This window comes from Porites lutea, chromosome 12, assembly GCF_958299795.1.
Source record: "Porites lutea chromosome 12, jaPorLute2.1, whole genome shotgun sequence".
NCBI classification, from domain to species: Eukaryota; Metazoa; Cnidaria; class Anthozoa; order Scleractinia; family Poritidae; genus Porites; species Porites lutea.
In genome coordinates, this window is record NC_133212.1 from 516290 (window position 1) to 528001 (window position 11712).

At 40.2% G+C, this 11712-nt stretch overlaps 1 protein-coding gene and 1 long non-coding RNA gene across 2 annotated transcripts; both read left to right on the plus strand.

Annotated features, from left to right (window-relative positions):
- Nucleotides 1-33: 33 nt before the first annotated feature.
- On the plus strand, nucleotides 34-1773 carry LOC140921831 (melatonin receptor type 1B-B-like). Its single transcript, XM_073371832.1, has 2 exons — nucleotides 34-566; nucleotides 1134-1773. Exons 1-2 carry the CDS (start codon nucleotides 232-234, stop codon nucleotides 1771-1773), a joined length of 975 nt encoding a protein of 324 aa, XP_073227933.1. The 5' UTR covers nucleotides 34-231.
- Nucleotides 1774-8430: 6657 nt separating this feature from the next.
- Nucleotides 8431-10534, plus strand: LOC140921250 (uncharacterized). Its single transcript, XR_012164002.1, has 3 exons — nucleotides 8431-8554; nucleotides 9359-9505; nucleotides 10111-10534. It is a non-coding gene; the product is annotated as an uncharacterized lncRNA (long non-coding RNA).
- Nucleotides 10535-11712: the final 1178 nt, after the last annotated feature.

Below are 11712 nucleotides of genomic sequence, written 5' to 3' on the forward strand. Positions count from 1 at the left end.
GAAATCAAGTAAAAGTGAGGCTATTCATTCCCAGGATTCTATTAACCGCTTGGTTAAAATCGCTAGATTTTTCCCGTGATCATTTTAAAACAGCTCCGAGTATTAACTGATACGGTGTCGCTTTTTTTCCAGGTCGTGAGAAACACAACACTTCTTCTTGAATTCGACGCAGGACGAAATTAGTTGAAGTCAAAGGTACAACGAAACAAACTTAAAGTCGTGAATGGAAACATGACTGATGTATATGTCCCACCAAGAAGTACAGCACTGTTAGTGGTCGAATCCGTGGCGTCCATAGCGCTTGTTATCCTTGCGATAATTGGCAACTTTCTCATCCTTGCTGCACTTTATCGTAACCCGCATCTTCGCAACTCTACAAATATTTACATCGCGGCACTAGCGGTCACCGATCTCTTGAATGCTTGTATCCCTGGAACTCTGTTTGCCAGCACCATGGTCATGGGAAGATTTACGTTCAGTTTAACCGCATGTCGCCTTAGCGGCTTCCTCGTGCACTTTCTGACTTATGTCTCCATGGCGACGATGACGTTAACCGCAGTGAACAGGTATTCTTTAGATAGTCTGTAGCAGTGAGGGCGAAGGATCGTGGGATAGGTTTGAGAGAACAGTTCAACTGAGTTATCTTAGGGTCACACTTCTCCCCGAACGTTGAGTTTACATTCAGTAAAGTTGTGCCTAGAGACACACCTAACAGTTAAAAATATATCTGTGCTCTGAGACGAGTGGGTGAGGCCGTTCTCGAAAGACTTAATTTCCATCAAACGACCACACAATCAGATTTTCCAGCCCTGTTCAAAAGAAGGCATAAAAAATCCCACCCCTAATTCAGTAGCTATGAGCCTGACCAGTTTTTAAAGTTAATTGTCCTGACCGCAACAGTTTTTAGAGTTTAAACAGCAGACGTTTAGAGAGGGCTAACCCTTAACTCTGACGAAAGGATATGCTATTCTGTACCAATGTGATCTCTATACTCGGTCTCTGCCCTATCTCAGACTGAAGATAGAATTGAACGCCCGTTGCTACCCTTCACGACGGCATATAGCTATAAAGCCCTTATAGGACAGTACCCCAACCCACAGGTGAAATCACTAACAACTCTTCATTTGTTTCAGGTACGTTCGAGTTGTCAAGCCGCAACATTATAAGAAAATGTTCAACCACAGACATTCCTTGCTTATGCTGGGTGGTCTGTGGCTTCTTATCGCATTGTTGAGTCTGTGTCCTAAAGTCGTTGGTTTTGGAGAATTCAACTTCGATCCTGCCAAGTCGATTTGCGCCTATACTTTTAAAAGCCAAGGGGTGGAGATAGGCCTTACGCTAGTTATCGTGTTAATTCTAGTGATCTTTTGCTTGTCGCTTGTATGCTTTTGTTATTACCATGTTTCCAAAACGATCCGTGAACATAACGCCGGGATTTTAACGTCTTTGAGTGATGTGAGTGTTCAAGAGATTAATCTGTCCAAAGTACTATTCATTTTGGTGTTTGCTTTCGCCCTTTGCTGGCTCCCACCCTTTGGTCTCATCTTTATCATTAGGGTCATCCGAAAGAAGATCCCTCACGCATTAGGTGTTGTGGTGCCTTTCCTTTTCCAAATGTCTAGCGCTGTGAACCCCTTCATATATGGTGCCTTGAGTCCACCCTTTAAACGTGCGTTTCGCCGTCTTTTGACGTTGCGCGGTGTACATCGCAATGCGCATGCACCAAAGAATGCTGTAGCCCCGAAACCTCTTGAAGCAGTCAAAAGCGGATGATGTTATTAACCTCCAAAGGGAGCAACACCGGATATAAACACAAAATCTCCAGCTGCCTCTTTGACGAAATGGCCACGCTTGAGTGTACCCTGGAATAACACGAGAGACTACACGCACTAGCATTTTTTAACAGAGAGAACAAGCTTGTAGGGGTACCAACGACTGTTTTCTTTAAAACGTTTGTTCGGAAAAGCAAGTATTGCCTAAAATTTTCTATTGCTTGAGGACGGCTAAAAATATCTAGATGACCATTCCTCTCATGTGCAATTTTCTAAACTTTTCTAATAAGATCCCTACGATTTTCTGAAGTTTGATTTTTCATATTTCACTACCCAGGTCATAGACTATTTTTTGTAGAATAAGGAAACCTAAAAATTTCGAATTCAAAAATGTGATGGAGAGATCGAGAGGAATCAGAAAAATTCTCACTCTCGTAAAACGTCAAATTGCCTCTAAAATTTTCGGGAAAATAATACTGAAGCCCTTATAATTTCGAAAAGACTCAAGTTCCCGTAGGATAACCGAACGGATACAAATTTTATAGCACCGCTTAGAATAGATAACCTAAGTATTTTCAATGTATTTAGGAGGAAATCGTCGTTGTGTCGTACCCCTGAAGCTTGGATTTTTAGACTAGACCGTAAATATCAAATAAAAGACTTGATACTGAACCATACACAACAGCAAGTTAGCAAAGTAAAAAGAGCAATTCTACATATATATATTTGAAAATGGATCACTGTATTTTCTTGAATTGCAATTAGTGCTTGAAGGCATATCAGATTATTGTTTATTTTCCATAATCAAAAAGCAATGCCTGCCAAATTACAGAAAAACCCTTGCACGATGGGGTACGATCAACCTTGCGCAACTTCGGATCTATAAAAGATCGATATCATTTAAAATTATAAACAATATACATTAACGTCAAATTTAACTTGCGAAACAACGTGACAAAAATCAAATTAGTTACCGATATTTCGACTGGTCAATTACCAAGAGACCTAGCGGATCACGGATTTTTAGAAATATATGTCGTGTAGTAAAAACAATGATCATTCTCTATATTGTTACAGATCAAGGTTCATCACGTTCACAGTGTTTTGACGCCAGGAGTGTCAAGGGTCTTAGCCTTATTTTTATGGATTAGGGAGCTTAAGCAACAACGACAGCGAAGTCAACGAGAACGGCAAAAAAGCAATTGGTTTAGATTGGCAAAACAACAACTTTGCACGTGCATCACGCTTTCTTGTACATTTCTTTGCCGTCACTGCACTACTGCGACGTGAAAATGCCTATTTTCACGTTTTGTGGAGGACGTGAACGCAAGACCAGGACTTCCTCTTTCTTTTCCTGAACTTCGATACAGTCTTTTAGAATTGAACTCCAGAAAAAACTGCGAACATTTGACGAATTGAACGAGGTGGAATAAGCGCGATAAAGTTTGAAGCAGCGCGACTTCACTGTTAGAGAGACGTTTTCGTAGCCTTTGCCGTCGTTGCTTTTAAGCAAAAAAGCTCCTTAACCCTTTAAGTCCCAATAGTGACCAACATCAATTTTCTCCTAACAATATCCATACAATGTCAAGAAATAAAGTTATGAGAATTAATGAAATGATCACCAAAGAGAAAATGCTAAGATCGTTTATCAAAGTCTCTCAACTAATTCTTAAAGGAAATGTATGGAGATCAGTTTGGAGAATTTGTATGTGGATACTGGGGCTTAAAGGGTTAATGTGCGCATCAGGGCGACCTGTTCTTGAAAGAGTCACGTCCATTATAAAGTTTTTCAAAGGAATGAGTAGCATACGGGTTTCGATGTGGCTTTTCTGAGAACAGTGTTATGAAACTGCTTTACAGTCCCTATAAGGGAGCCAGAACATTGAAGAAATAGAGAATACTTCATGGAAAGTGCTGGCGTACGGTATTTACGCACGAGTTGTTGACGTATCAGAAATCGAACGAGTGAGCGCAGCGAACGAGTAAGATTTCTGATACAAAAACAACGAGTGCATAAATACCGTACAAAGTACTTTCCATGTGGTATTGTGTTTATTATATACATACTGAGACATTCATCATTTTGGCGGCCTTTTTATTTTAAATCTTTCAAAAATGCTAAAATTTGCCGCTACACACTTACCGCAAAATGACAACGAAAACGAAGTATCATCTTTTTAGTAAAAACGTTTGTTAAAAACATAAATTACGGTAAGGATATGAGGTAATCCAAGAACTATAAGTAATCTTAACTGTTTGTTCTCAATGCACAATTGAAAATGAGTGAAATTTAAGTAAAATGTCCGGTTTCAATATAAGCTTAAGCTTAAATGAAAGGCAAAGTAGCTCCGACAAAAAGCACAACAAAAGCTTACGTCTTGTTTTGTTTTTCCCTTTCCGCTGTTGTTTCGCTGGCCCTCTACCGTTTTCTTTATCGACAGTGAAACAAACAAGACTATTCCACTCCATTTCCGAAATGTTTTTCACTTTTTTAGCGAGAAAAACTCTTTGAGTAAAACTTTTCTCGTTGAATGTGTACGAAGCGGCGCTGCAAGCTGCAATAAAAGGCGGGAATTTTGGCGCGAAACTCACACACCTCTGTGGCTTCTGATTGGACGTATCATTTTTCTCACACGTGAAAAAACATCGTTCGCGATTCTGATTGGACGTATCACTTTTTTCACGTGTGAAAACCATCGTTCGCTCCTCTGATTGGCTAGAACTAATTTGCGTACGAAAATTTACGACATAGCTTTTTGGTGAGTATTTCTCAGTATGTATATAATAAAACAACCTCGTTCCCAGGGTTCTCTCGTCCCAACGAGATTGTGAAGAAAACACCTGAAACTCAGGACATAAGAACCCGGGGGATCTCCCTTAAGCCATTTGGGTATGAGCGATGGCAAAGCTGGGACGATTTTTGAACACTTTCCGTCTGATTTCTGGAATAGGGTAGGAAGGGAGGGGGGGGGGGGAGAAATTGCATACTTATAGTCTGAAATAGGGCAAGAGTTTCAAAGGATATGCCACATACTGCCATATTAAAACAACACGGGAGACTCCAGCCCCCCCCCGGAACACAGGTGCAGCACCAAAAAGCCTCTATAATCCTGTGTGCTGTTGCAGTAGGGTGTTTCATTGCTCCGGTGTGTTGTTATTATACTGAAGCAAATTTGAGACGAATTCTTACATAGCCAGAAATTTTTTATTACTCGGCGTCGGGGAAACAATTCAGTTGGGAAGCTGCAGTGTAATTTAAAAATTGTCCGCTAGCAGCGGAGTCTCTAGCCGCGAAAAGAAGCGCTGCTAGTAGTGTTTTTATAAAACAGTTAAAATAGCTGTTCAATTGACCAAATATTGCCTAGAATTTTCTAGAAATTCCTAGATCCATTCACGTACGATTGTCAAAACTCACCTCATTAATTTTTCACATTTCACTCTCCAGGTTAAGCTATATCAGTCTTAGAAGAAGAAAACCTAAAATTTTCGGACTCGAAAATTTGATGGAGAGAGGAATCGGAAAATTTCCAGTCATCTTTGTACATAAAGCTGAAGCCCTTGTACTACTTGACTCAGGTTGACCTAGGATGACCGTGCAGATACAAACTTTACAGTGCAGCTTAGAATTGATTTCTTGTGATCTAAAAGTAATAGAGAGCGTAAAAAATGAGGAGGAAACCGTCTTTGGGTGTCCCTGTGTTAAACAGAATAGTTGCTTTGAACGCGTGCTGCAGCGGTCACGAGGAAAGCGGTGATCGTTATTGTGTTGCTCGCATGACAAGCGATGAAATTTCACGTGCTTTGAAAGTTTATTTAATTTTATATTTGCCTGCGACGTGACCACTTGAGAGATCAACAGGATCGTTTAAATCCAACATTATTCAAAGTGGCATCGTTCAAAGTGGAAACGTGCAGACGTGAATAAACTCGACTCATCACAGAACTTTAAGGTAGCTTGAGGCAACCGACGTCCTGAAGTTAGTTTGTGAGGTGGGTAGAAATTTTTTTGTCAACTGAACTGATAGACAAAGAGACTTCCACGTCACTGATCATGTGAGATATTTTGAGATCTATAGGCCGCATAAACCTCGCCAACCACACCACTCAAACTGCTCAAACGTACACCTGACGTTTGTAAAACCTTATATTAATAGAAAGCTACGTTTTGAGATCTTCATTCAATGTTTTGTAGAAACATTTCGAAACATTCAGATCCCTCAAAAATTTTGGTCATTTACTTGTTTTTTCTTGCATGACATATTGTACAAATAAATACATTATTCACGCTGATTAGTTTAGACCGCCTGCTTCGACTCACACCTGTAATCGATCAGGGTTATCATAAATCCCTTATTTCCTCTCGGGCTCTATATGGATATTATACTACTACTACTAATAATAATATATTTCTAAGAGCAAGAAGTGAAATTTAATAATAATAAAACATCGAGACTTATTATATATTGAGTTTATATCTATAGGAAAGTCTATTGATTGAAATATTCTTAAACGTATAAAAGTGTGCGAGCGCTATTCTTGATGTTGTTCTTGTTGTTGTTCTGTATTAATAATTGTGCGAGCGCTATTCCTGTAGTTGTATGCAGTGTTTAGTTAATACTCTAATAGCCCCTTCCTCATCTGTAAGCGAAGTTGTCACGATGTAAAATAAGCGACATTAACTGTTATGTTATGTTTCAAGAAACTGCTCCTTTTAGAGCCCCCCTCCCCACGTTGCCCAGGGGTGGGTTGCGTGACGAGCCAAAAGAATGTGTACGTCGGAGTTTTTAAAATCCGTGTACAATTGAGAGCCAGTTGTTACTGAAATGTGTCAGCACGCCACCAACGTGATGGAGCAAGGAGACAAATTAAAATAGATGGTAGGTAGGTATGGGTAGATTTCAAAAAGATTTAGAAACACGCTTAGCCCTAACAACACTTGGTTAGTTTTCATGGTCCACACGTAACAGATAAAGGTTCGTGTACAATTGCGAGGCAGTTGTCACTGAGATGTGTCAGCACGCCACCAACGTGATGGAGCAAGGAGACAAAAATAGATGGTAGGTAGGTAGGTAGATTTTAAAAAGATTTAAAAACACGCTTACTCCCAACAACACTTGGTTAGTTTTCACGGAGGGCGTGTCCACAGATAACAGTTAAAGGTTAAGACCAATATTACATTACTAAACTACTGGACAAAAAATTATTAAAAAATTACTAACATAAAGATAACAACTTGGAATGACCAACCTACGTTCTTATACTAGGAAGAGGGCTTCGGTATCAAGCACTGACTGTTGTAATTAGGATCAAGCACTGACAATACTGATCGGGGTTAACTTGGCACTGAAAATAGTGATTAGGGCTATATTTGAGCATTAACCTTACTGATTAGGTTTAAGCACAGAAATTAGTGTCAGGGCTAAAAACTGACAAATTAGGGTTAAGCACGGACTCGAAACAGTTCACTACGCTCCGGATTCGGTTCTTGAAGAGAACAACACTTCATAGATATTTGCTAAGCAGAAATTTCAAGAGGTTTAGAAATTTCTTTTAAGTCAGTAGTGTGGTGTAGGTGGTGGACTGCAAACACTGCTATATACCATGATATACAGTTCGGATTTGATTCTTACTCACGCTACTCTGATATTTTTCCTCTTTAAAAATCGAAGAGACTTTAATGAACATTTGCTGACCAGAATTTTCAAGAGACTTATCTCATGTAAGTGTAGTGTGGAAGAAATAAAGAAAACTAAGTTGTGTGAACTTCATCCCACAAGGGGGAACAGTTTTCAGAATGAAGCTGTTCAGTACTGGGCTCTTGCTGTTTCCAGAGTACCGAAATAAAATTCTTAATACACCTTATGGCTCCTATACCCGCGCTAACCTTCTTACAAATCATTTCAGCATGACAGTCCCAGCTAAGTTTTTCATCTATCAGTACCTCTAGGCATTTATGTGTGCCAGTTCGAGGAGCCAATGAACACCATACTTTTGATTGTAGACGGAGTTTCAGTAGCCTGCAAGCAAGCGTTTCCCCGCAAGTTCGTCCAGAAAATCGGGAAGAGAGCACAAAAGAGGAATGAAGGGGGAGGTGGAGGGAAGAAAAGAAAAACTTTCCGCTTTTCCCTTCCTTCACCCCCCCCCACCTTCCTTTTTTTCCCTCTCTCTTTCTCTAACTTTCGCGCAATAACTCATCGGAAGAAAAAGTCTGCTATGCAAGCTAGTGTACCACTTACGAATATGATCGAGATTGGAGGTTACCTTTACGATGAGTTTGTTGGCATCGTAAGAAATCATGAAGATATATATTCACAATTTTCACATTGTCTATAATGCAGCGTGTTACCTCCCAAAATTTTGCATAAGCATTGTTTTAATTCCTTTAATAGCCAGATTTAGAAACAATAGTTATTCAAAATTTTCGGGGGGGGGGGGGGGGGTAGACAACAAGGGCAATAAGAAAATGGTGGTTACGGCACCGTTTTTGCCAAGAGAAGATACTACCTTTGAAGTGAAATTTTTCCAAGAAAGTTTTTTGTGTCCGTTTGGAAGATACATTATCCACTGAAGTAAGTACTAGGCGAGAAATCTAATGTCCATCGGGGGCCGCATACTTTCATTATGCACCAGGCAAAGGGAAAGAACTGTAATAACAATTACTTTAAAAGCAGACGTCTCGTGGTTAGGCCAACGGAGAGAGAAGATAATGGCTCCACTAGATAATGTGAATGGCGAGATTCTTTAACATGTAAATTGTGGATAAAAAGACGTTTGGAAAAAAGGTCAGGAAAGAAACAACTTACTTAAATATTGCATTAATTCTTCAAAAACTTACACAAAAAAAAACCGTCAGGAAACTTAACTGATTTAAAATTCACCTTTCATGTGTACCTGCTGATAAAAAAATCACGAGTGAAGAGCATGTTTAATCCAGGCGTATGAAAGGATGACTCAGTACCGAGGCATAAGGGGCCTTCTTCGACGACGGCAACCGCAACGAGAACGACCAAAATAAGAAAAACAACATTTCTGTGCGTGCAGCACGCTTTTTTTGTACATTTCTTTGCCTTCACTGCACGAGTAGGATGTGAAAAATGTCTAATTTTACGTTTTATGAAGGACATAAACAAGCAACGACGAAATTTTCTTCTCTTTCTGAAGTTGAATAGTGCTCTTGGTAATTTAACTCCAGGAGAGTTCGCCTACATTTGAAAAAGTAAGTGACTTGGAATAATCGCGATGAAGATTGAAAGAACCTGAACTGACATTTTCAGCGAAGTTTTCGCCGCTGCCGTCCTCGGATTAAGAGGACGTATATTTGCGACGTTAGGACCTTTGGACAGTGTGGTAGTACAATGTATACTATGGTCAGTGTATAGTGTTACAGAGTCAGTCCCATTCAGCAAGACACACACGAGCTACTGACGTACTCCTTAGTTAAAACAAGATTAAAATCAAGTCATACTCGACCATTGCCTCCGCCGCGCAACATTTCACGTACGAGGCTGAGTCATAGAATATTTAGTGCTTGCCAGCCAACTGTTTTATGTTGTCATAATAAGATATTTTGCATTATTTTTATACAGATAACCAACTACTCTGAATTTCGTCCTTCAGTCAAGCAATGTACATCGTTGTGTTTTTAAACTCTGAGTTTCGCAAGAACAACCCTAAATGTGCTCAAACAATTGTGAGAAGAGTCTGCAGCGAGGGACACTGTATCACGTTGTTTGGTGAGTTCAATCAAAATTTGTGTCATTTCATGCTGTTCACCATTTTTTTTTCACCCTCAAATAGAAAGACAGAAAAGCCGGGGGTGAAACAAAATGGTGGGCTTGAACTGTTAATAGCTACATCTGAAGATTCTATTTTCTCGAGGATTTTTCGGCAACGCTTCGAGGCTGGTAGCGCAGTTTTGAACTTTGAGACGGTAGACTACTCATGCTTTTGCTATATCAACCCGCTTAACAGTCTCGTCAAAGGTTCCATTTGCTTTTTCGTGTTACAAAATTGCTTAAATTTTGGCTCTCAGCACTATTGGGAATGAAAGGCTTTAGCAGACTATTAAAAATCTTAAAAGCGATCTAGACAGTGAGACAGGGAAGAAAGGACAAACGAAAGGAGAACGAGCGCAGTTTTAGCTAGTCTGCTAGTCTCTCTCCCAACCCACTGACCCATTGATTGCTATTGGCTTTTTCTCCAATTACAATCCTGAGTTTTTATGTTAGTAACATTTCGAGCCACTTCTTATCATCTTAATTATTGCAAATACCCGTCTGGCGAACAACGAAACCAACCAGTTTTCAAATCTAACATGTTGTACGTTATTTCTGTCCAGCGTCGACCCCCAAGGGTCGATTGTTTCCAGTGCTGGAGGAACCTCGTTCCCAGTTCACCTCATGTTTTGGTCAGAAACCTGCTCAACTGGTCCAAGACAGGATTTCCAAGTCAGACGCTATCATCTTACTAACTGATAAACCTGTTTATGAAATCCCTCGAGACTTGCAGTCTGTAAAAGAACATTGTAACGGACACGTGTATTCATGGTGTTGGTATGGAGTTCACTGTGCCTTGCTCGGTGGAACAGTTAACAATAAAAGAGTGGCGATACAATTAAGGGCGCTACTAGAAGACTCCGCTAATTTGCTCGTTGGAAGTATCTTACCACGCCCATGCAACTTTGAGAAAATGTATAAAGTTGATCCGATGCTTGAGACTGGAGAGCCTTGTGTGACTTGACCACGTGTGGATCACGTGTGGATCACGTGTGAATAAGACGCACCGGAGAACAAAAGAGGGGGTACACGTCTCGTGGGTGGACCAACTGACAGAAAAGCTAATTGTTCCAAAGGATAATTGCGAGAATGAATGAACAAAACGTTGTAAAAGCTTTGATTCTGAATAATGAAAAGGGCGTCATAGGAGGATGATGGCGCAAACAAGAAGAGCTCTGCGAGTCACAAAACTTAAACCAACGATTAAAATTTATTTAGTAATACTTCTAAGGAGGAAAAGGCTTCTTGTGGAAAACACGAGAGTGTCTTGGGAATCGGGGCATTCGCTTAACGCGGACTGTATGGGCAGCACAAAGCAGTGCATTCGGACAAAGAGTGACGCCTCTTTGGAGCCTGGTAGAAGAATAGACTTTCTGAGCACTTGGTGATCGTCAAATGATTTGTGGTTATTTCTGCTCATGACCCGTTTGATTTTCGCTTTACAGATGCCTTGGAATTTATGAAAAGTTTCTTGATTCAAGAATTGTTTCCTTTTGTACATCCATTCCTCCCAGGCTATTTTATTACGTCACCAAATGTAATGTAACAGTGGAGATGACAATGTGACTTGGCAGGCAGTTCGTCTTGTTACGTGACCATATCATATTAATAACAAAATTAATGCAAATATAGTAAGATCGTGTTATTAAAATAAATCACAGCCGTTTATTCCTCCTTGGTTCTTTTGGAATTCATGCTGTTACTTTTTTAACAGGCCACAGTTGTTCAAACGATGGATAGCGCTATCCACCGGAAAAATCGCTGTGCAATGGATAAATATTACGAAAACTAATTGCGTTATCTAGTGGAGAGAGATTTATCCGGTAGATAGCGCTATCCAACTTTTGAACAACTGGGGCCAGGTGGATAAAAGTTACTATAATAATAACTATAATATTGTTACGATTTACACCTTCAACAACAGTGTGGTTATTTCCAAACCAACCCCCTAATTCTAAGCAATTGAAATTGCCAATTCTGTTTCTTCGAGTCATCCCTCCAGCCCTACCCAACGAGCAAGCTCTCCATTAGGGGGAGTCCCGAGAAATCACGCGAGAGTAGTACAAGAAAGGAAACGCGAGTGCGAGGGGCTGACTCGCGCGTTATCTCGCGGCTCGCAGGTGGACTTGCTCACATGCTACTCCAGCCCCGTGCAGACAAAGGGT

Excerpts from the sequence above, each read along its gene's own strand:
- LOC140921831 (XM_073371832.1), top strand. The coding sequence starts at position 232 with ATGACTGATGTATATGTCCCACCAAGAAGTACAGCACTGTTAGTGGTC. Across the intron at positions 567-1,133 it reads ACGTTAACCGCAGTGAACAG|GTACGTTCGAGTTGTCAAGC; the intron begins GTATTCTTTAGA and ends CATTTGTTTCAG.